Here is a 25,207-nt window from a genome sequence, read left to right as displayed (position 1 = left end):
TGCTGACTATGATGTTATCTGGTTTGGAACATCCCTTTGGCCAGTTCAGGTCATCTGTCCCGGCTGGACCCAGACTCCTCACCAGCATGGCAGTGCAAAAAGCAGAAAAGGCCTTGGCTCTGTGTAAGCCCTGCTCAGCAATAACAAAAACGTCTCTGTATTATCAACCCTGTGCTCAGCACAAATCCAAAACACTGCCCCTTACCAGCCACTGTGAACAATTCTACCCCAGCCAAAACCAGCACAATAATGTATTCTTAAATCGTGTAGTAGATCTTCACTAAAATTAAAGGATGCATGAAGGAGACTAGCACAGTGCGTGAATGTAACGTGAAGACAGCACACGCTGGACTTTGTGTTACTCAGGCTAATAAGTAACTGAACAGAAAAATTAGAAACTTTTGTCTTCAGCAATTACCAACAAAACGGGTCTTTCACCAGGCAAAGGTCAAAGCCAGCCTACTCATTAACAGATTTATCTGTTCCCTTAGAGGGAAGTATAAATATCTCTTGCTACTGTAAGATAGCTTTCTCTACATCAGGCCAACAGAGTAATAATGATCATAAAGTGAATGAAAACGGGCTTCTGAAGTCTGAGTAGGCAGAGGGTTTTTTTCCATGTCATCTATGCCATGTTAACTAGCACGACTGCTAGTGACAGCTCCAACTGCAATTCCATGACTCAGCTTTTAAATGACACCTAAATGGCATTTCCACAAACCAAAGCTGAAGGTTTAAAAGCTGCCTGATTCATCCAGCGCTGTGTTCAGTTCTGGGCCCCTTGCTACAAGGTCACTGAGGTGCTGGAGTGTGTCCAGAGAAGGGCAATGAAGGCAGCTAAGGGTTCTGGAAAGTGCAGAATGTCTCTGTGGGTGCGTGAAAGCCAAGGAGTACTTTCTGGGAATGGAAGGACAAAAATGAGGTGAAGAATATTACCTGTATATTTAACCTATAGGAGTTAGCTGTCAGCAAGAGTTTTCAACTTTAAATCGTAAAAGCATTGGGACTTTTGAGACTGAGTCCAACCATTAGCATGGCACTCCTGGATCCACCACTAAATCATGCTTCCAAGTGCCATATCCACATCTTTTAAATACCTGCAGGGATGGCGACTCCATCACTTCCCTGGGGAGCCCGTTCCAGTGCTTGACTTCTCTGGTGAAGAAATTTCCTAATATGCAATCTCAACCTTTCCTAGTGCAACTTGAGGCTGTTTCCTCTTGTCCTATTGTTACTTAGGAGGGGACCAACACCTAGTTACAACCTCCTTTCATGTAGTGGTAGAGTGATAAGGTCTCCCTTCTCCAGGCTAAACACCCTCAGCCCCCTCAGTCATTCCCAAGACTTCTGCTTCAGACTCTTCAACAGCTTTGTAGCTCCCCCCACCTGCTTCAAATGGGCAACTCAGCTGCACAGGGTGATCTCAGTCAGTACAGAAGTCATGTCTGCACCAGAAAGATTAAGGCTATTTTAGGCTCACTGCTTTTTGGTTTCTGATTTTTTTTGGTTTGGTTTGTGTGTGGGTGTTTTTCTGTTGTTGTGTGGGGTTAGTTTGTTTTTCTTTAAATGTATGACACTGGCTAATGTGCTAAATAAGTAGGAAAGTGTGAATTAATGGACACAGATTGGCTTCACTTACTTAAGAAGCCAAAATCCACAGAGTTTTAAAAACAAACCAGATATTTATTTAACCAAAATACTTTGCAGAAGTTGAAAACAGAAGCTACACAAATGGCTTTAACAAAGGCGCACATTCTCCCCCTCCCAAATAAAACTATAATTGACACCATATTTTAAAAAAAACAACCAAAAAACGGTGGTTTAGGACTTCCACAGGAAGATTTTTTTAACAAGTTTGCCAGTTTATACCACTGAGCACAAGAACTAGCTGCAAATGTGAAACATACTCATTTTCTTAGTTCTCTATGAAAGCCTACTAAAGCTTAAACTATCACCTGCACTATACTCTAGAACATGTTAAAATTCACTGGAATAACACAAGGGATTTGAACAAGGCCTTAAGGAAAGTCAGCATCAAGGACCAGTAAGCATTAAGTGACATCTCTGGAAGATCTGTAAGACTACTTAGAGGCCACATTTGCATATTAAAACACACATTCTGCATTGGACTCTGATGACTCTTCTAGGACTTTGAACACACCCATTTTTTCCTTTTTCATTTTTTCAGAGGTCTTCATTTGATCTAAGATTAAAACAAATCAAACGTCAACAATAACATGTAGTAGAAAACAGATGTGGAAAACAAGCTGACATTTGGAGAACAAGTTGATAATACCATTTTGCTCCTTCATCAACAGTTGGCTACTAGAAGTTTGTGTTTGAAAATATTTTTCAGTTGTATTCTTTTAGAAAAAAATGTCAACATCTCTGGCTAAATGTGAAGGGAGAAAAACGGTTCTAAAAGCTGCCTGAACTAGTCTCATTTCCCTGAGAAAAATACACAGAAAACCTTTTTAGTCAAGTTACCAGGAGAAACATAAAGTTACAGCTCTGATAAGTAATATTCTTTCCAAATATTCAAAGACCTGCAACTTGTTTTCCTGGCACTTGCAATCACTTTGTTGCCCTTCCAGTGAATATTAAGCTAATGAAAAAGTATTATCTTTATATAAATGTAATAATTATGGCTTACCAGGGTGGGAGCTGGCATTTCGCTTTCCAAAGCATTAACTGCAGTTAGCTATAGCAAATATTCAGTACATGATGCTGGACTAATATCTTTGTATTAACATTTTTTGACAACTTTATTGTATCAATTTTGCTTATCATAGCAAAGAAGAAAAAAAGCAACCACATAAATATGATGCACACTAAGAACACAAAATAAACAGCACCTTCTTCAACTTGAAAAGAGGAATCAGATTGTTTCAACAGTCTGAGCATGTAAAGATATAGTTACTATATTACCCATGCATCAAGAATAATTCTCTATATAATCAGTCAGTCAACTGAAATAAGCAGTTTTACAGAACAATGCCTTAAAATTTTTTTCCTAAATTATCTAAAATGTAGCAAAAATTTCCTAAGGCAAATTCATTTTACACAAACTACACACAGCACACTTATTTAAGGCTAAAATTTTTACTTCTAAATTCTGTAATGACTGGGGTTTTTTTCCTGTATCTATGCTTGGAGTCTTGTTCTGCTAAAGATGCTGAGGGAAACACGGCAGACTAAATCTACTAATCACACAAAAGCATTCTAAATCTATGAACTGGACAAGAATTTTTCCTCTCCGGAAAGTTAAGGGTTTTTTTTTTTAATAATATCTTGGCCTGATCAAGCACTAGAATTTGCAGACAACCTCAAAAAAGAGTTGTGGTTTGGTTGGGGTTTTTTTGCTAAATAGCTGATCCACTGACAAGCCATGGTAACTCTGAAAAGCTTGATTTATTTCCCCCAAATGTTAGACTTGACTTCTTTCCCCAAAAAATGTTAGATAATGTTAGACAAATGTATTTTGAATTGTAACAATATCAAAATATGTTTGGAATAAATCTTTCCTGAGGATAATTTCTATTTTGATCAATTACAGCAACTCTCCTTGAAAGCTGCTTTGCAGAACACCTCCTAATCTATGCTTGTGGTTCACAGTATGCTCAGGGCATGCCATGCCTGAATGTGGTTCTCTGGAATACTTTTGTCTAAGTTCTGTTATTTCTTCTCCAGCAAACCACATTGAAAATGTCAGCAAGGGGAATAAAGGGTCCTTTGTCAGATGAACAACACAGCTGTAGGGAAGTGAAGCTATGGCAGCTTTCTACATACAAAGACACTTTACAAAATATGAATTTACTGTTGAACAGAATAAAGAAAACATAAAAACTCAGACTTACCAATAAGATCACTTCTATCCAAAAGTAACTCTAGATCTTTATCACTGATTACTTTTTCTTTAGATCCTTTAACCTCCCTGTTAAAGAAGAAATAATCTCTCAATACAGATAAAAGCATGTCCGTATTGCATAATTGCATAGAAGTTTTCCCATGTAGCAGAATCCCTAGGACATTCTTTCCTCTATGCAGATCCACATACCACTTCGTAAGACAGGAGAGCTCTTGAGAGCTGCTTGCAAGTTACAAGTTATAAACTCATGGTCCAAGAAAATATGAAATCTGCATACCTCTCATAGTCTCTGGATTTCAGCAATTCTATTAATTCCTGAGGGTCCAGGCAGCTTTTTGACTGTGCTAGACCAGATTTTCCACCTTTAAACTGATCTGTAGAAAGAATAAATTTTAAGAAAGCACACAGAGACTGGAACAAATTACTCTTGAATACCAAAACTAATGCTATGTTTCACTGTTTTAGCCTCAGATAAACACACCTCACACTAATAGTGACAAACTCAGAGGTACATGAGGCTTTGCATGCAGGCCTTTCTATAATGTGTATGTATGTAGATATGTATGTAGTATGCAGAAGAACTGATTGAAACACCAATTCAACATGCACACACGCACGAAGAACAGAAAAGCCATTAGTTCTACTTACTGTAAAAACATTGTAAATAAAGTTAGATGGTGGATGCTGAAGTTTGTTCCCTTTGTATTGTAAGCTGGTTAAAACAAAGTAAGTACTATTAACCACGAGACAGGAAATATGTGAAAGATATGTGGTTTGCAGAGAGAGCAGCCTCAGTTTAATGAAATACAGACATGACAAAATAATACCCCTGACACAGGCTGCTTTTTTGAGACTATGCTAGCACCTATTTACAGCAAATCTGGATGTCAGTCCAAGTATAAAAAACATTATACAAGATTATTACCTAACCAAAGCTGAGCATGGATGAAGTCAAATTCAGTCTTGCACGTTTCAAGGAGACTGGCAAAGACTTGCCATTCTGTGCCAAGTTTCCTCAGTTTTTATCATGAACACATGTACCCATTTTATTAATGTGTCTTCACTGATTCCTTTCATCACACTGCTCTTCTTTCCTGTATCTTGGTATCAGAAATCCTCCCTACATCTTTTCCCATCTCCCTTCAAGAACTCTGAGTTTATGTGTGAAGTGCAAATCAGATTCAAGTTCCAGAGTGGTCTGAGCTATAGGACTCTTTCCCCCATTAACATCTACAGCAGTGACACACAGGCTAGGCTGCAGGTGTTTTCATGCATTATTAGTGATGCTGTCTCTCCCTTTTAGCTTTCAGAGTTTCACAAACTATATGGTATTAAATTAGTGCTGTGCAGGTCTCAAGTTGCCATAATAGTGACATAAAGAAAAATACAGTTTCCTAAGCAAATTTCTTCAATGTAACAGAAGCACAAGATGGAAAGCCAATTAAAAAAAAAAAAAAAAATCACTATTTTGTAAACAATTCCAGTTCTTAAGCTCCAGCCTTTGTACTGTATATATACACCCTACACAGTTAGTTTTGTGATACTGCTTCCTCATTTACTTCTCCAAAGTTCCAGCACTCTTTAGATATTCAAGGTAACAGGATCCATAACATCAGCTTTACACTTACACAATGAATCCAGAAGTTCCTGAAGGGACACCCCTACCTAAACTGCAAGATTTACATGTGATACACCAATAGATGCCAAGATAAATACTGAACTCATTGCAAAACTGAAGGCATTGACACTTAGCTTCCTTCAGTACAAGCAGTCCCAGGCACCAGTGCTACCTTAGCACATGGCAGTCATCTCTTAGAGACCACTGCGTGCTCATCTTGCTGCTTGGGTTTTAACTTCAGTTTGGACCATAATCAAATCATTAAAAAAACCAAGCCAAACCAAACAAGTATATTGGTCAATAACATGCCTACAAAGAGGCAGTCCTGGCAGTCCCACCAAGACAACAGTGGCAAAGAGATGACAAAGAAAAAGGCTAATGCTAGTGATGCCTTTTCCTGGTCTTAAAAATCAAGAGTCAAACATGGTTAAAGGGGAAAAAGGGATTTTACCTTGGTATTTATTTTAAGGATCCTTAGGTGCACACGTCCAGGTCGAATGCACTGAAATGCATACCATAATGCACCCCCAAAAGATCTGGTATAACATTACAGGTCTTACTAATTAGCATATCTATCCAAAATTCCCCAATGAGAGGCTTGAATGAGCCCCCCCCCCCCCCCCAGGGAGCCTTCCCCTGGATGGTTCTATCTTAGTTTACAGAATGGGTTCTGGAGAGGACCTTGGGGTCCGGGGCACACTGATCCCTAGCTACGAAGCTTCTAAAATGTTTCATCTCCTAGCTGAACAAACAAGTCCAAGAATGTAGGCAAAAAGCACTAAGAATACAGAAGTTGTAAAAAGGTACAACAGGGGTATAAAAGGAAAGGCAAAAATCTTCATGGCATCACTAGGATAAAGTAATTATCAAAGATTAGTTAACATCATCCAGAACCAGAGGCAAACCTCAGTTTAGGCTTGACAAGCACTGCACTGTGCAGCAGACAGTTACGGGGGGGGCCTTTTTGCCCCTTTATCCCCTCATGAAAAGGCTTTTTTTCCCCACAATATGAGGATACAAGAATGATGAGTAGTTTTTAACCTCCTTTGAAGCTTAATATAAAACTAGTTATCATTCAGAAACCACGTTATAAAAATTGCAATTCTTCAAGTGAGCTTGAATTGCTATATATAAGGAGCTACAGTCCAAATGTCACAAACAGAATAAGCTACAGAAGCAAAGCAGGATTCCTATTGGATCTGTACAAGAAAAATTCATCCCCAAAAGGGACACTTCAAAGCAATTACATTCTAAAAATTTCTGAGCATGACCAGCTATATAATCAAGAACACCACAAGAATCACCATTGTTCTGCACATAAACCCAAGGACCATTGTTCTCTTCAGGACTGGCTAATTGTTCAAACAGGACTTGTCTTCTGTGGTTATAACATACTGGACAGAGGCAAACAGGATACTGGAATTTGTTACAGCTTGAGATTTTAAGAGGTGACACATGTTGACACAAAGTCCTAAGAGAAAGATACTAACTTTTGTGGATAATCAGCTTCTCCAGCTTCCTCTTGGCAGCAGCTCTCTCCACAATCTTCTGGTCAATAGTATTGGCTGTCACAAGACGATAAACAACTACTGGCTTTGTCTGACCAATTCTATGACACCTGTCTTGGGCCTGCAAGTCTGACTGGGGGTTCTGAGCAGATAAAGAAATGAATTAGTAACAATTTAGTTATGCCATTATCCCTTTTTTAAAGGACATACCACACACAACATTTTTAATGGGGAGCTCAAAGTCAGTGCAGAAGCAGAAGAGACATGGTATAATAGAACTCTATCACTCTTGACTCTTAAGCCTATCCACAAGAAGCTCTGCTGCTATAGCTGCACAGGGAGAGAAACCCAACCGGCCTGGACTGCTTCTGCACCATGTGCTGCAGTTTTCTACAGACAGACATGGTTAATATGACAGATTTAGGTGAGAATTTTAGTTGTAGGTTTCTTTGTGTTTAATTTTGTGTTGGGTTTCTTTGTTTGAGGATAAGAAAGTGTTTTAAAAGTTTTCAGCCATTTCTGAAGCTGCTTTAGCTCTTCTGAAGCTGAAAACAGCAGCACTGTCTACTAAAATAAAGTGAAGATGCAGAGGTCCCTCAGTCATTTCTTTCCATACCTCTCTTTTTCCTAGCCTCCAGACTTACAGGAGCAGCAGAATCCTAGCTAGCTAAAACACATGTGGCAAGTCACAGAGGAAATTCAAGGAGCTGGTACTAACATGGCAGCTGCTGTAAACAGGGAACCTGTAAAAGGTCCAGCAACACTCATATTTAAGTAATAAAAAGAAGGAAATGTATCGACAACAGAAAAAAACCTCCTGCTTTTGGTAGCTCAGGGCCAAACTCAGAAACCAACTCTAATGTTGTATTCAGTAACTCAGGACTTTTCAAATGAGGCTGTATTATTTCACATACAAAATGAATGCACACACTACCATTACTTTCATGTAACACTTCATTAAAGTTATAGAAATGATCTATACAATAATGGGTCCATAAATGGTTATCAAAAGCAGCAAGAGAAAGCATTTTTGACATGTATCACTAGGTTAACAATCTGTCAACATACCCAGTCACTGTCATAGATGATAACTGTGTCTGCCGCAGTTAAGTTAATGCCCAAGCCTCCAGCTCTCGTACTCACTAAGAATAGGAAGACTTCAGGGTCAGTATTGAATTGACGCATCTGGAAGAGAATTCATCTATTAGAAAAAGTAGATGGACCAAACATAACATTGCTAATGTTTTATTTTGAGAGCCCTGTTTAAAAAGATAAACACAGAAAATACAACACAGGCTGTCAGAGGTTTTAAGAAGCACTGCATTTTAGGCATACCTCAAGGCAATGGTTAGCAGCACACTTTGCTGCTTCAGTATTTCTGAGCCGCAGTTACTAAGGCAGTAGACAGTTTTCAACATAGAGGTGTTTTGCCTATTAAAGGCAAAATGCTGTGCAAAATCATATCCCAGTGTCACAGCAGAAGCAGAATTTGCAAACATGCTCGTAGGGCATGTCCATCTACTTACATTTTCTTCTCTCTCTGAGTAGGACATAGAGCCATCCAATCGACTAAATTTGAAGTCTCTCAGGTAACAGTAATCCATCAAAATGTCAAGCATCATAGTCATTTGTGAGAACAACAAGACCTACAAAACCAGAAAGACTCCTTAATAACATTTTTTGTTCATAAGGAGATGACTGTATCTCACCCCTCCAAAACCTTCAGCTTTACCTTATGTCCTCTCTTTTTAAGTTCTGGAAGCATTCGGTCCAAGAGTAGAAACTTGCCTGAATTCTTTACTAAATCTTCATCAACCTTGAAACAGGGAAAAGGGGATCATATATTAGGAGGGAAAGAGACCAGTGGTTTACCCAACTCAGAAGCATCAACAAAAGCCGTCTGAGATCTCACTGAAACAAGTGTGCACCATTTTCTTAACTAAAAGCTGTAATATTGGAAGTAATGTTAATTTTAGCACACAACACTGAATCACTTAAATCATGATGAAACTAAATCGAACCCCACCATTTCATATGCCCAAATAATTATTTTTAAAAACTAATTAGTTTTCACTCCATTTCTGGAAGGAGAAACCCTCATGTTGTTAACTTTTCCTCATGGAATAGTGCTGCTGTTTCTTTCCCACAGCAGCTGTTCCCTTGTGATTAAGACACAAGGCTTCCACCTACTGGACACAAAGAGGCACCGCTGAACAAGTTACTACACATCAGCCAAGTGGTAAAAGTTCACAGCAAGTTTTCACACTGCTGCCTTAAACCCCTCGTCAAGAGAGCTTGTTAGATCTAATTCTTGCCATGGGCTGAGGGCAGGGATATAGAAACTTCTACGGTCTGAAACATACAGCAGCCACCTTGGTAATTATGAATACATTTTCCTGAGCAAGTACTAACTCCTGCAGGTGGTGTCAGTTGTCAAACAGTCTCCATTTTCTCCACACCAACTAATTTTCCTCACCTCCCTGACTGGGGAATCTGCTTTTTATGCACTGACTTTACACTGACACACTTCAAAAGCTTACTCCGGAGTACAGCAGGCTCTGTTATCACTCACAAAATAGGAAACATGACTACACATACCTACAAACCTACATCTACACTTAGAATGTACAAGCAACTTCCAGGTCTTCAAGATTCTTTCAATTCAAATTAGTTCATACTTTCCTATATTTCCATCTGCTTTGTGTAGATTGAACTACCAGCTGGTCTTTGTGATAGAATTTGGATTTTTTCCCTTTTGAGGAAGAATGCTGTATTCTCTGAGCAGACGGCTCTGTTGTACTTGGTTCTTCAACAACTCACACTTCAATGTTACCACTGCACCTCCTGCAATGCGCACAATTTATCTCATGAACAGTTCACCAAGGTTAGCATTTGTTCCAAAAAATAACCCTTGTAAGGAGACCCTGAGGCAGCCCCTAAAGCACCTGGAGTCAATGGAAGCCGGCGACTGTTTGAGTAACTCTCCACCAGCGGAAGGGCATTGTCACAATGATGACCATCATAGCATCACCATGCAAAGACTGAATGGGCACAGCAGCTGAGCAGGTCCCTGCAACTGCTGTTGCAGGAAGTTTCAAATAATGATTCAGTATACTGCTGGAATTCAACAGGAGGCATATGCCAAATACATTGAAAAGGTCATTCTTTACTGCCATCAGCTCACAGTCTATTGCTTTTTAATGGCTGGAATAAATTTTCTCTAATGCTTTTAAAATATGTACCTTGAATTGTTGTGTAGCAGGATCCAAAGGATATTCAATAAGATAGGGGTGATTACAACACTTCCTCAATAACATCATAATATTCTGCAGTTTAAGGTTCACCTCAGAATCCATAGGAATGCTCACTTCTACCACTGGCCTTGAAAAGACACAACACCTTATTAGTACTGAAAGTGTCCCCGTATTATGCTACAAATATTTAAGAGAAAAAAACCCTACAAAAAAAGCAAGCAGTAGAGTCACATGCTGTGACATCTCAAAATCCCTTATAGTTTGTAAAGCTATTACCAGACAAAATTTCTTAAGAGTGCCACACTTGGCAACGAAGGCACAACCGTTTGCCGTTACTGATTTAAAATATAAAGGGCAGTCAGTAATAATTAGAAGTAGAATTTAACTTGTGCAAGTCACCATCAGAAAAGGGGACAGCAGCAAGACCTCTCCAGACCACATGGTCAGATTTCCTGTGGAGCAATACCCAAGATGTTCCAGAATCAGCTCTCTGCCTATCCCAATTTGGCCACATCACAGGAATCACAATGAATACAGCTATTTAGTTCTTCCACATGTAAGTACTGTGTCCAACATAAGGGATCCATGCATACCATAAAACTAACACAAACATGTATTTGTTCTTGCAGGCTACACTGAAATACAATAAAAATCTAACAAAATAAACACATTTCAGCCTGAAGATACTCCTTATGCACAAGGGACTTTCAACCAATTTAGAGCCATCAACAGAAGGAAGAAGTGGAGGACATTTGGAGTGACACTGTTTGTCTTCCAAGCAACTGTTATGCATGATGGGGCCCTTCTCTCCTGCGGATGGCTGAACATCTGCCTGCCCATGGGAAGCAGTGAATTAATTCCTTGTTTTGCTTTGCTTGCATGTGCAGCTTTTGCCTTCCCTATTAAACTGTTTTTATGTCAAACCGCAGGTTTTCCAGCTTTTACCCTTCTGATTCTCTCCCTAGTCCTGCTGGTGGAGCTGAGAGCGAGCAGCTGTGTGGTGCTTGCCTGCTGCCTGAGGTTAAACCACAACAGTGTCCTGAAGTTAACTATAACTCTAATGAGCCAGTGAGTGATGGTACAACCTAATCACTGCTATTATGGCTCAGTGAATACCAGGTAAAATCAAAGAAACAAACCATAAAGCTACATGGATAGTGAATAACTAAATGCCATTCTTCCTGATCAATTTCAGTAAGCAAAGCTCTGGAAGCAAACTAAGAGGGGGATAAACAGTACAACAAGAAAAAAAAATATCTTTCAAGGCAGGCACCTCTCTTTTTCTACTTCCTCTTGCATTTTGCTGATTAATTTTTCCAAGTCATCAGGTGAACCATTATGTTCTTCACAATAATCAACCACTTTCCGACTACGGCGTTTTGGTCGGCCTGTAGAGCTCAACTCAACTACTTCTTCCTGTGGGAAATGAGAACATTGCCATCAACAGCAGCCAGCTTCAGAATCAAAGGCCTGTGCTGATCCAAGAATTCTCAAAACAGAAAAGAGGCCTCAGTGATGTGCATCATGCAACACTTATCTAGATTCAGCAGCTTAAATTTTGGCTATGTAGAATACGCAGCCAAATTGAAACGGTCTGCAATTGTAGATTATGAAAGTTTCTGTTTGATTTACAAAGCTACATTAATACCTTACTGATTCTAAGCTGAAACTGTCAACTCTAGGAAAACAGTGTTCTTTCCCCCCAAAGCTACAAGTAATCAAGAACGTATTTATACTTATATTGTTCTAGTTCTGTGCCACAGGGCTATCACAGTAACTGGCACTGTTATAGTAGATAACAAATAGATCAGACTACAAATTTAAGCAAAAAACCAGGTTTAGTTACAACGGTAATGAAGCAATACCAATGTGGTTTTGCACACAAGCTATTAATAGCAAGCACATTTCTAACATCCTTATCAGTAGATACCTCATTATTTCCAAGCAGTTTCCTAATGGTGCGATTGACAATGGCAGTATAGAAAGTTTCCTGCTTCTTTGCCAGTGGTGCATACACCACAACTTCTCGTTTAGGAGGAACCTCAAGAGCAACATCCGATTTCAGCCTTCTCAGTAAGAAAGGTGTCAGAATCTGAAATGGTGAGCAGATGTCACAATTACTCAAAGCTGTCAACACAGCTAGTTTAAAAAAAAGAAAACAGGACAGCAACACAGACACATGCCTGCTGTAATACTATTTTGCCAATTTAAAGCAAGAGAGTTAATTGCACATATATTTAGTTTTTTAATATGGATGCCAACTCCAAAAGTTTCACGCACATGCTAGTACTAACGTGTTGAAACAACACATCCACTGACATTTTAAAAATTTTAAAATGCTTGGTAGGGGTGCAGTAGTAACTACATTACAGACCCTTCTTACAAATTCCAGTAACTGAAAGTAATCTTACTACAAAACTGCTCATTTTGTTATATTTCTTAAATCGAGTTTTTCTGAAAATGCCCAAAACCTTTAACCAAAGTAAGTAAATTGTCATCAACAATTATACATAGAAGATACAGTTTAGATCCCTCACCAGCAGCTTATAATGAAAAAATGATAGGTCTGTAAGCATTTACTTCCACACACTCTTAAAAAAAAGAGCTCCAAGTAAAAATTTGAAGACAGGCATATTATATAACTAGTTTATCAAAAGGTATTTTGTTCAGCACCTGAAAGTTCCACAAGTTCTCTCCAAGTTATCTTTGAGCAAAATAAATACACCAATAAAATCTCTTGGTGAGCAGAAGTCTGTAACTGCAATTAAGTTTAACTAAACTCAATTCAGTTCCAAGAATAAAAACGAGTCGCTATCGAAGAGATAACATTTTCCCTTTACCATTTGTAAGTGCTGTAAAGATTGAAAAAAAACACCCCACAAGTCTAAGGAAGTCCAGAAGTGCCACAATAAAAACCTCAGACCAGAATTCGGCATCACAAACAAGATTTTGACACGTTTCACAACACTAATGGTCCATGTTACAACTAAACCATGAAAAATACAAAATGAAGGATAAATGAAAACCTGATGCAGCATATGCAAGATGTTTTGCTCCCTTTCTTTAGCAATAATATCTTCAGCAGTTTCTGTAATGCTGGTAATATCAAACCAGGATTCAAAGCTATAAAAACAAAGCAAGGAAAAACATAGCTTACTTCATAGCTATTATTCTTCATTATTTTAGTATCTATTCTTCTCTTATCCTGTGATTTTAAAAAAAATAAAGCACTCACATTCATCATGAATGGAAGATGTACAGGAGGAATTTCTGAAATATACCTGTCAATTCAGATGCTTGAGGTTTTAAGTGGTTTGTAAAAATACTTGTACTAGTTGGAATATTCATTATTGTCTATTATATTCCATCTAGGTTATAACATTTTCAAAAAATTAGTCTAAAGACTGTTTTGGCAATGCTCTTCCACCTGACTCCCTACTGCTGCAGAAAAGGATCTGTGGGTCCTGTGCCTGCCAGCCTCACACAGCTTTATCCAGCACCTTTGACAATTTCAAAGCAGCACCCAGCATTTGTGGTATGACAAACATCTCTCACCGCAAATGTTCACGTCTTAGCTCAGAGCTGAGCTTCCACTATCCAGGGAGATGACAATTAATTCCTTCCTTTCCAAAACAACTTAGTGTGAGGCAAGACACATTTCAAAGCCCTTACCACCAAATAATCATACTGAATTACAACCATGCCATAAAACGGCTCTTCACATGCTGATAAGTTTAATTATTAAAGAGTCATAATAACAGTCAAACAGAATAAACAGAAATAGTTTCCACCATCAGATTGCAACCTACCTTTTCAAATCATCAAACACATCTGGTAAAAGGAAGTTAAGCAATGACCAAAGCTCTGCCAAGTTGTTTTGCAGAGGAGTACCAGTCAACAGGAGTTTATTGTCTGCATTAAATCGTTTCAATTCTCTGATAAGGCGGCAATTCATATTTTTAATCCTGTGACCTTCATCTACTATCAGGTATTTCCAGTAGCAGCTCTACAAAAATAAAGGTTATTTCAGTAAATTTTCGCTTTATTCCATCAAAACAGATGTCACATTAAATAAGAAGCACTAATAAGACTGGCTGATATTGCCTGTTACAAAGGTTCTATTTACTGTTTTTCACTTTGCCAGACTAATAGAGCTGAGCCCAAACAGTTAGTGTCATACATCTGCTTCATGGTGACTGCCTTTTAGAAAGCTTAGGTGGTTAAAATAAAACTTCTACAAGGAGCTCATCTTGCTGAAACAACCACTGTGATGTTAACCACAGTATTTACACACCAAGTATAGTTTTTACTCCAAGCATCCTTAACCACCATCTACAGAAAGGCAACAAAAAGAGCAGGTATGCTGTAACTATCTGCTTTTAGAATAATGTTGTTTGAAGAACTTAAGCATTGAATTGCGGAGCTACTACTACCAAGGAAACAGAGTGAATGCCAATAGACATGCTGCAGTATGAAACTGTATAGGCAGCATGTGGGTTTTTTTACTGTGTTCAAAAGCACTGCTATCAGTGCTGAGGCACCACACAGTCCTAGGGCTAAGAGAACTCAGATACCTGCAGGGCATTTCTGTCTCGCATTGCTATTTCAAAGGAAGTAATGACCACAGGATGGATTTGGAGTGATCCTTGTCTTCTGTGAATTTTATGAACCAGTTTACGACGTTCCTGCTGAGCTCCATGATAGAGCATTAGTGGAATCTGTAAAAAAAGAGGTTACAAGTCAGGACAACAATGCCCATTTTAACCTAATGGGAAGACAGTAGAAATACTGAGATCTCTTACAAGAAGGCTGTAAATACATAGCAAGTCACGGTACAGTTCATAGTAACCACATAAACAACTACAATTAAAATGATGCTCTATATAGAGAAAGTTTCAAGGCAAAGAATTAGAATAGAAATTAAACCATTTGTGCTTTTAAACCTAAGGAAGAAAAGTCTTCATTTCTTTTACCTCCGGAGTAAATCTCTTGAATTCAGACATCCAATTTGGAAGAGTAGACAAGGGACCACATACTAAGAATGGACCAGGGACTCCTCGCTCCACCATCAGTGCTATTGTTGCAATACACTGGATTGTCTTCCCTAGCCCCATTTCATCAGCTAAAATGCCATTAATACCATTTTCCCAAAGCATCTGCATATGCAAAAGAAAAAAAAAAAGTAAATGCAAAATAATCAACACAGATTTGGAAACACAAAGACATTTAGGAATGTAACAGCCATGGAAACTCTCTACTAGGCCCATTTTATACTACAGATGAAGATGATTCTCCCTATTATAAAAATAAATACAAGCACCTTGTAAATGCTGGATATTCTCATGTAGATGTATCCATTCCTAGCCAACTAAGCACCTGACTAGGGCACAAAAACCAGACCAGTATCAAAGGAAAGTACGTAACTTAGTGTTGCATCAGAAGGCACTTTACCTGCAAGTACAGCACACATTATCCAAGGTTTTACTCGTCCCAGCACCAAAAAATTCACTTAGCTCCGCTCTCTAAAAGACCAAATGACTGTGCTGACATTTCAGTTTTATCTATTCAAGGAGCTGCTGTAGGCATGGAGCTTCTGTAGCTACCTCACCACAAGAAAAAGGTGCACTTCCTGGCCAACACAGCCACCTGCTCCAGCCAAAGCTCTTTGTGCAGACACTGCCTACTCTGACAAATAACAGAGCAACCTCTCACAAAAGAGCAGAAAGGAAGACAGAGAAGTGCTCTTTGGCCACTCTCTACTATTCATAAAGATATATAAAAAGGTTATTATAACTGAGGGCCCAACTAAGAAAGCTGGTTTTCCCTCCCAAGGAGGCGTGTCTTCACTAGGCACTTCCCAGGAACAGAAGTGAGTGAGCAAGTTTAAGGGCACTCACTTGAGGGATGAGTCTAAGCATGTTGAAACAGACTATGTATGCTTGTAGGGAAGAAAAACAGAAAGAAAAAAATCTAAGAATTATGAGATAAGTAGCAAAATTAAAATTAGTTTTGACTCTTACAATTTTTGTAATTTTGTAATTCAGCTTGCATGCTGAAACAGGTAGAAGTTAAAAATATATGTGGGTAGTTTTGATGGCAAGTTCCTATAGTTTTTTATTCCAGAGGCTAAAGACATAACATTTTTAACACATTGTGTTAATATTACTAGTTAAGACTCCAAGACACAGAGAATTAACTCATCTGTGTCAAGCCTGCAAAGGTAACAGATCTTTGAATACCTATGGGCTAGGTATTGAAGCCCTTGAGAGAGAAAAATCAGACTGTCCCTCAGTAGGATGTGCAGTCCTTCTGCTTTCACAAACTCTTTGTAAGGAGAGGTTGAACAAGAAAACAGATGGAAAAAGGGAAGATGGAGAACACAAGCCAGAAAGTCTAAAGGCTTAGAAACACCAATATCCTTCCCATACTGAAGTATTTTATCTGCTGTTTGACAATTTTTTTGTAACACCAGATTCTTGTACCATGAGAGATCATAAAGAACTCTCTCTCCTCTTCACCTTCTCCGTACCAACTACAATCACAGGCTTCTAGTATCTCGTCATCTCCATGCCTGTTTCACCAGCAATTCTGATCAAATTCAATTGCATCCATACCCTTAGCCACTCCATGCCTTCCACTTGGTACCACCTCATTACACCACCAGTAAAAATCTTTGGCTGCTGAAAAGGCACTGGTTGTCCATTAAATTTTCGCACTGGATCAAGAAATTGCTTGGCACTGTGTCGTACAGCTTGACACAATCTGTCCTTAATGACGCTATTTGAGTCTCCATTTTTCTGCAGGTCTTCTGGATGCAGGCTGTCAGCAGAGCTTTCATCCTATAGAAGGAAGGTCAAGGAACATGTGACAAGTGGAATGCACATCAAAGCCTGCTAAGACATACTTCCTCCCAATTTACACCAGCCTTAACGTGCAGTGAAGTAACTCAGTCTCTGACACTAAGACTTCTTTTGAGTTAACTGTCAACTCAAGAGTAGACTTTACAGATTCTTTTCTCCTTTAGAATTCAAGGGCAGCAACAGCTATTGAAGCTATCTGGCTTATAAATTTCTACCCATAAAAGTAAGCAGACTTAAAACCTTCCTCACAGAAGCTGGCATTGAATGCAGCTATTTCTCTTCTGTAAGCTGAAGGGCTTTCCCTTCTGTAAGCTGTACCAATGTCGGGAAGCAATTCACACTGTCCATGTAGCTCTTGAACTACAGTAGAAGCAAAAAAGAGACCTCACCTGTCATCTCCACACTTGAATGCTTAAAAATTACTGTCTTAAGGTCTTAAACACCAACACAGATGTTTTTTAATAAATACCTATTTCCTTTATTTCTGAAACTACTAGCATTCTATAAAGTATAAATACCTTCAAATTCAGTTTTTAAAAAAATAAACTAAAAGTTTTCACCTTGGATTTCTGAAATAAGTATTTAAGTGCATTCACTTATGCCACCTTTCTAACCTTTAATTCAGAACTTCAATAACTAGCAAAGATGTTTATTTACAGATAAAGTTTAGAGATACACTACAAAGTATAAAAAGCCCTCCCTCCCGCTGGGCTTAGCGCTCTTAAACTGCAATAATTTGTGTCAACATACCTGATTTTCCACTTTACTTTTTTTTGCCACTGATAATATTTCCTGGAAACAAATGGGAAAAAAACATGCTTATGTGCTTTTCAACCTTAAAGACTACTGTAATTCGTATTTCATGTAATCGCTTCATTTATCTTTCAATCTAGACATACTTTAAGAAGCTTTCCATACAACATCCTTAATCATACAAGTGACTCTAAAACAAGATCACAAACCACATATTATATTTCAATTACAAAGGGTAGCTGAAAATTCAACTGGCAATGTAGACTCTTCACAGCTTGCCTCCCTAAAGACTTAAAAAAACAAAAAGAGTATCCAGCCTCTACAGCTGTGACAAAACTGCTTGTTACATAGATCTTTGCTGGAAGAAAGTCCTATCTCACAGACAGACTACTGATGGCTGATAATCTCTGATACCAGGGTATAAGAATGGAGTGTTTTAAAATATAGATGTCACAGAAATTGGCTCACCCATTAAAAGTTGTGTTACAAAAATCCAGACAACCTATTTATAGTTAAGGCCTACCTCTTTGGACATAATTTCTGATATGTTGTATGTCCCATCTTCTCTCCCTCTCTTCTTTTTTGCACCTGTAAGATATTGAGTTTATACAATGTATCAAACATTAAGGAAATCAAGTACTGAAGTACTTGAAAAAAGTACTGAAACCAGTACTGAAAAAAGGCAAAGCCTAGTACATTACCTGCTTTCTCCTCTTTGCCATCAACTGGATTTTGACCCTAGAAAATGAACACAGGAAGAGGTTCATCATCTTATGCATCTCTAACTATCATGACACAGATAAAAAGATGTAATCAGACTCCAACCATTACCTTTGAAAGCTTCTTGAAACACTTCTACTATTAAACAGTTTTCAAAAACACAGGGAAAAAATTCCTGCTTATTTTTTCTTGTTATTTATTCACTATATTGGCTGAACAAGCAATCATTGCTAAATGAAAAAATTCCTCAAGACAAATTGAAACCATTTTCTCTAATAATAATTAGTCAAAAACATCCCCTAAAGATGACTGCCATGGTATGCAATTTTTAAGCACTTTCAAACAGTCCTACTGCAGTTAAAATAAATATAGTACATGAGATAGATCCTGCAAGTCAAATACTGGATAATCAAACTTACTTATCTTACTTACCTTGATCAAAACTAACATTGTAATTTCTCAGACTTTTATCCAGAAAGCTGCACAAAGCAGCTACTTAAACTTACCTTGGCAGATTTTAACATCATCTCTCTCTTTTTTTCTAACTTCTCCTTCCTTCTCTGTTCCTAAACAAAATAAAAACCACACACGCAGTTCTCATCTTTCCATAACACCCACAAGAATACTATCCACTACAGAAGTGATAGATTATGTTGCTAATACTGAGTTCCACGTACTCTATAGACTTTGTTTTTGCAACCCCACTAAGTCTGTTCTGATGTAGTTTAAAACAATAAAGCAAAATTTGGACAAGAAAGTACAACTGATCTGAATTGCATGTCAGTAAATACTTCAAATACTTAAATACAGTAATTTAGAAAGATTTGAATGAAAATATTCCCAATTTCAAACTCCTGAAGATTACATCTACTGCAGTAAGTTTTCCACTTATCCAACTTCTACATACTACATATTCACTGCAGAACAGACAGCAATGTATATAGCCTAGAATGCCTTTAACAAAGAAGTGCTTTCATGTATTGAAGAACTCAAGATTTTCATTCTATCTACTATTTTGACTTGCTGGAAGCAGAGGGATCCTGAAGGAAGACATAAGAGACCTTGGTATTTATCAGATGGAACAAGATTTAATAGTGAAATACGCATTCTAGCAATACAATAACCGTGAATTCAAGCTGATGGTTCAACTAGAGAAGTATTTTGGAAAGGAGGTTCCTGCAGTCCATCAGTGACCCTTTTTGGGGAATGTTGTTGTCCTTAATCTTTTCCTGCTCTTCCCTCTCTCTCAAGCATAAACTCTTACAAGCTTACCCTTAAAGATACAGTTAAGGAAGTCAAGATAAAGCTAGGCATTAACTCAGCAGCCCATGGATAAAAAAAAAAGAGAACATATAACACTGTTCTATGGAAGCTCTTGTTTGGGAACAACATGGCCTCAGATCACTGTAATTTATTGATTTGTTTGAGGGAGGCCTAAGTTAGCATCTTGAAGGTACATCTCATCCTCAGCTTTCAGTTAATAACACAAATAGGTTACTCAGCTTCCTACTTGTCAGTTCTTTGCACCTTCTATCCTCCTTCCACGTTTTCTAGCTCCCTTAAACTTCAGTTCTTATTTGAAATACTTTGTTTTCCTTGCACTCAGGCCAAAAGAATTGTAAAGGCATCAGTGCCACCTTTACACTGTGACTTTAAATTATAGTTCATGTTCTTCCATGTCTAATTCATCTTTTAATTTATAGAACAAATTCTGAATACTATGTAAAGCATCACTTCACTCATGCGCAGTAGGTCCAGCAGATTTTAATGTTACTAATGCAATCTTAAAAACACTTTTACTTTGAACAACTGGATGGAGAAAAACCCAAACAGACAGCACCTTAAGAATCCCCACTGCAGAAAAGAATACACCTACCTCTAGCTGCTGCTGTTCCATTTTGGTTAGCAAGAACTTGGAATAGATGTTGCTTTTTTCAAGCAAATGTTGAAGCCTCTTATAGCGCATTTCACTTGATTCCCTGTCCCAAGAAGTGCGAGCCTGGCCGACAAAAAGAGATGTCAAGCATTTACAGATATAGCTGTGGTTATACTGAACAACTGCTCCTTGTGTTAAACACATTAACTCAGAAGTGTCTCATACACAGACCCTTTTCCTTCCAGCCATCCTACATCTATGATTTGTGAGTGTATGGACTCACATGTAGCTGTGAGTAGCTGCAAGATCAAAGTAACTGAGGGTTGCATTCACTTGCTTATGCACCATACACACCTTCAGTATAGTAGCACGTGGCATTCAAGGGCTCAAGGATGCCTCAACTCTAATTCATAGATTTAGAGCAAAATGAAATCTCAGTTTATTTGTAGTCTGCAAAATTTGTGAGGAAAAAAACCCTGACAAATTTCAGCACAGCTTCCCTAGCATTATTATATTCCTTCATGTACATTTACACCAAGTTAGTTTCTCATGAAGAACGAGATATACAGACAGCTAGGAAACTATCATGCACAGTTCACAGAGCTCAAGTCAATTCCCAATATGAAAACAGTAACTTCTGCTCACTTTGCTTACAAAACCCACCCATGCTTTTCACAGTAACTGCTGCTGAATTAGTCAGGACTGTGCATTCAGAAGTTTGCAAATTACTCTTTAAAACTCAGATCAAGATACCCCAAAAAAGTAAAAAAATAGTAATTCTGCATTCATCTAACACTGCCTGTAAAACAAGTCACAGAATCATTTAGTTTGGAAAAGACCCAAGATCATCGAGTCCAACCATTAATCAGCACTGCCAAGTTACCACTAAACCAAGGATGCCTCGGAAATGTGACATCTATGCACTCGTTGAGTGCTGCTTCCACACCTCCCCAGGCAGCCTATATCAGTGCTTGATCATTTCAGTGAAGAATATTTTCCCGTGAATTAAGTTTCCTCTTGTCTTGTTGCTCTTTACCTGGAAGAAGAGACAGATCCCCCCACCTGTCTACAGTAGTTGTAGAGTGAAAAGCTTTCAATTAGCATCTGCAAGAGAAACCCTAGAGAGACAAGATGCAGAGCTTTACAAGATGCTTATCTATGTCATTGTCTTCAGAAGAAACACAGGGGAAAGGCAGCTAAGACACAGAAAGACAAGGCACTCTTCTGAAACTAAATACACTAATAGGCAGGGAAATGGGATATTTCCTGAATCATGGGACAAACTGTGAGACACTGAAAAGGTGAAGAATGTCTGTCCCCCCAAAAATCAAACCTTGATTTTCTCCAAGTAATTCCAATAAGGTAGCGATCACACTTTGTTCTTTTATGAGAGGAAGATGAAGATCTATCTTCACAATTTCTCTAGAGAAGATTGCATTCTCATGATTTGCTTCTGCTCTCCTCAATCCAGGTTTTTACCTTCAGATGACAAGTACCTGAGCTCAGAAAGATCAACTCTTGATGGCAATGCCAAGAGAGAATGTAATTAACACTAACCTACTTTTTCAGCAAATTGCTATTGTTCACTTTGTTTTTGGAGTGAACACAACACTCTTAATTGGTCAAACTGAAGGACTGTTGTCTTGACCAACTGCAAAAATTTCAAGTGGAAAACAGGAAACTCAAAGATGAACAGCACTGAATGCTAATGATACCTCCTCTGTCTTTTGACTCAAGCCTTCAACCCTCATGAAAGTGGTTTTTTCCCCTTTTTGACTGAAAAGGTCAAAAATTTGCTACTCTTTGTCACCACTCTACATTCACACATATTTGCACAGTGGTATTTCTCCATTAACCCTCGAAAAGAACTGGCAACTCCTTTGCTGTACAAATCACCTGGCAGGGGGTTTGCCAAAATGACAAGCATAAGAAACACCGAAGCTGCCCCCAGTAAGCCTGTGCTCACTACAGGAGTAAATCCCCTTGGTCTGACAGGCCCCAGACTGCACAGGGAAAAGGTAATAAAGCACACAGGACAATGGAGCGATGCCCTTACTAAAGGTAGTTCCATGGATTCTCAAGAAACGGAGAATACAAAAAACCACCACATCACAGCATTGTTACAGAAGTGGTTGTTGTGAAAGAAATTAAAATTCTAAGTCTTTTTCTCAATAGTTCCTGTGCAATGAGAAAATTTGCTCTACAAGGATTTCCTCCTTACCTTCCAAAAGTATTACCTCCAAATTTTTAGTTCCTAGTCTGATCAAGGAATACCTGAAGTTCAGACAGGCTACATCACCACTTACTGTTTGCAACAAAGAATATTATGAGACTTCGGGAGAATTAGTATTTTCTAACTACAGTATTACAAAATAATGCATCCTTAAGACACAGTTATAAATCCCAACTTGTCTCAGAGAAAGGAAAAAGGGTCATCACAGTTAGCTCCAGGTGTTAGAGACTGGCATTTTTCATGCCATTAGAATAATGCTTCAATTTTTAAGACGGGGGAAAAAAAAACTCACTCTCCTGATTTCTCAATTATATTGAGTAATAACACTAGTTCCCTGAACTACATCTCTAAGATCCCCTCCAACCTAAACCTAAACTATGATTCCTTAGAATACAATTCCCCAAAGAGCATTTAAGAGAACAGTTCTTTCAAGCTGGTATTTCCTTATGTCTGAAACACAATGCAAATTATTATACTATCAGAATACCATATAAGGGATCAGCACAGTTCTAGCAGCATCATGCTTTCATGTTCTCACTCCAAAACATACTGGTTAGTATCAACCAATGCTTAACATTAACGTTTGAAAACATTCTCAGCAAAAGGGAAATGAAGCATAGTAATGATTACACCACTTGCGGTGGGGAGGTACCATTTCCCTGAAGCAGTCTTTATTTCCTGTAACATAGGCAAGCCGAAGTATGCAAACCAAACATCGACTCCCAGCTTGATCACATGTACGCTTCTCCTGGCAGCAAAGCCAGGTCACAGGCAGCTCCTGCACAACCGTGTGCAGGGAAGAGCAGGAGTGCAGACCAAGATACTGACTGACATTAACCTGCTCCTTTTTAGCCGGGCTTTTTCAGCTACACTACTTCATCAATTCTGCATAAACTATACCTGCTACTGAAAGAAGGTTATCTCTGGAAAGGATCTGCAGAACTCTACTCAGGCGTTTGTGTGGTGAGGCTTTTTTAACCAAAGAGGGAAAGAAGTGTTAGGTATACTTAGAGAAACAAAACCAGAAAAGTTTTGTCTTTAACGTTTCAAACAGAAATTCAGAAAAATGTGAACTTTGAAATCAGCTCACTTTAAAGGCGTTATACCTTACATTTTTAGGCTCAGAACGACAAAAGCAAAGAGGTAATATTCTCACTGCAAATTTCAACGCGTATCAAACGCAGCAGGCTTCTTGCTAAGTGCAAGAGTTCACCGCTAGCCTTGAAAAACAAAAAGAAAAATCAAACCCCCCAGTGGATGATCAAAAGGCGCTTATGCACCGCTGCATGGCCTTCAGCAACCCCTCACGTTTGTTTGTTTTGAAACCCAAGGAGCTGCACGGCCCCCAGACAAACCCCGCCGCCCGCGGGGACCCCTGCCGCCGAGCGGGGCCGGCCACCCCCGAGCCGCCCCTCACCTTCTCCAGCATCTGCCGCTCCTGCTCCAGCCCCGCCGCCTCCAGCTGCTCCTCTTCCTGCAGCATGGCCGGCGTGATCACCGCCGCCTCTGCCTGCTCCCCCATCTCGGCTCCCAGCGGTTCTGCAACGAGCCCACGGTTACTCACGGTTAATCGCGGCCATCCCCGGCCGTGCCCCGCGCCCACCCCCAGCCGTGGCCCGTGCCCGCCCCTCACCGCCACCGCCGCCGCCGCCGCCGCCGCTGCTGCCGCTGCTGCCGCTGCCCGAGTTGCGGGCGGGCATTGCCCCGCCGCGACCCCGCTCCCGCGCGCGCCGCCTCACCGCCCGCCTCGCGAGAACAAAAACCGCGCGCTGCCCAAGCCGCGCGAGAAGTGGCGCCGTTCTCGCGAGGCCGCCCGCCCCGCTCCCGGGCCCGGCGAGGCCATCTTGGCTGCTGGCAGGTTCCTGGCACAGGCGGGGCGCGGCCGGAGCCGCCGGGAGCCGCCGGGCCCCTTGGAATGGGTGGCCCGGGGAGCTGGTGGAGTCGCTCTCCCTGCAGCTGCTTATGGAAAGACTAGATGCGGCACTTGGTGCCATGGGCTAGCTGCAAGGGTGGTTGGTATTCAGTCACAGGTTGGACTCGATGATCCCAGAGGTCTTTTCCAGCTTGATGGATTCTGTGGTTCTGTCCCGCTCCCCTCCGCCGGTGCCCGTCGCTGCAGCGGCACCTAGAGAGCGGGACATGGCGCGGGCTCGTCGGCTCCAGAAAGGGCTTGAGGACTTCGCTGGACACTGCTGCCTGTGCCACGAGAGGGCAGCGGAACGCTGGAAACCCGGACAGGAGTGCATGTGCCCCAGCCGACGGAAAACCCTCTTTCCAAAAACAGGCACTACGTTAAAATAAGTATTTCCAGTGTTCAGAGCACAATCACTTTCGCTCCACCTAAATAACACACAACCTGTCAAAATACCAGGGCTTATCGCCTCAGATGCGGTGCTGGTGATTGTCTACGCCTGTTTGTCAAACGAATCACTATTTTAAACCTGCTCCACACACATGCCGACCTGTGCCAGGAGGAGACCCGGAAAGGGGGAGGAAAGAAGAAGCAGAAGGACAAAC

General features: G+C 39.8%; 1 protein-coding gene across 3 annotated transcripts; it reads right to left on the bottom strand.

Moving 5' to 3' along the window:
- Nucleotides 1-1,662: 1,662 nt before the first annotated feature.
- Nucleotides 1,663-24,419, bottom strand: HELLS (helicase, lymphoid specific). 3 transcript variants are annotated; one of them, XM_032116598.1, is made up of 22 exons: nucleotides 24,324-24,419; nucleotides 24,108-24,229; nucleotides 20,458-20,580; nucleotides 19,088-19,147; nucleotides 18,563-18,599; nucleotides 18,385-18,449; nucleotides 17,859-17,900; nucleotides 16,863-17,087; nucleotides 15,222-15,404; nucleotides 14,823-14,966; nucleotides 14,058-14,254; nucleotides 13,275-13,371; nucleotides 12,179-12,340; nucleotides 11,522-11,664; nucleotides 10,237-10,375; nucleotides 8,727-8,810; nucleotides 8,521-8,640; nucleotides 8,063-8,179; nucleotides 6,977-7,136; nucleotides 4,146-4,242; nucleotides 3,858-3,934; nucleotides 1,663-2,203 (listed from the first exon to the last, which is right to left on the bottom strand). In XM_032116598.1, exons 1-22 carry the CDS (start codon nucleotides 24,388-24,390, stop codon nucleotides 2,106-2,108), a joined length of 2,559 nt encoding a protein of 852 aa, XP_031972489.1. In that variant the 5' UTR covers nucleotides 24,391-24,419; the 3' UTR covers nucleotides 1,663-2,105. The 3 variants fall into 3 exon arrangements, with proteins under 3 accessions (XP_031972489.1, XP_031972490.1, XP_031972491.1); XM_032116599.1 differs by having other exon boundaries at nucleotides 2,106-2,203; nucleotides 24,330-24,351; XM_032116600.1 differs by lacking the exons at nucleotides 1,663-2,203; nucleotides 3,858-3,934 and adding an exon at nucleotides 4,517-4,580 and having other exon boundaries at nucleotides 4,152-4,242.
- Between the last annotated feature and the right edge of the window lie 788 nt (nucleotides 24,420-25,207).

The sequence above is a fragment of the Corvus moneduloides genome, chromosome 8, assembly GCF_009650955.1.
Source record: "Corvus moneduloides isolate bCorMon1 chromosome 8, bCorMon1.pri, whole genome shotgun sequence".
NCBI lineage: Eukaryota > Metazoa > Chordata > Aves > Passeriformes > Corvidae > Corvus > Corvus moneduloides.
Note: the sequence above shows the minus strand (reverse complement) of the source record. Positions and strands in the feature narration are given on the sequence as shown.

Bases quoted from the DNA above. Each gene is read 5' to 3' on its own strand.
- HELLS (XM_032116598.1), bottom strand. From the start codon at position 24,390: ATGCCCGCCCGCAACTCGGGCAGCGGCAGCAGCGGCAGCAGCGGCGGC. The intron at 12,341-13,274 runs GTTTTCATTTAT...TCACCATTTCAG, and splicing joins TCTTGCATATGCTGCATCAG to ATTCTGACACCTTTCTTACT. The intron at 2,204-3,857 runs GTAAGTCTGAGT...TTTTAATCTTAG, and splicing joins GGATAGAAGTGATCTTATTG to ATCAAATGAAGACCTCTGAA.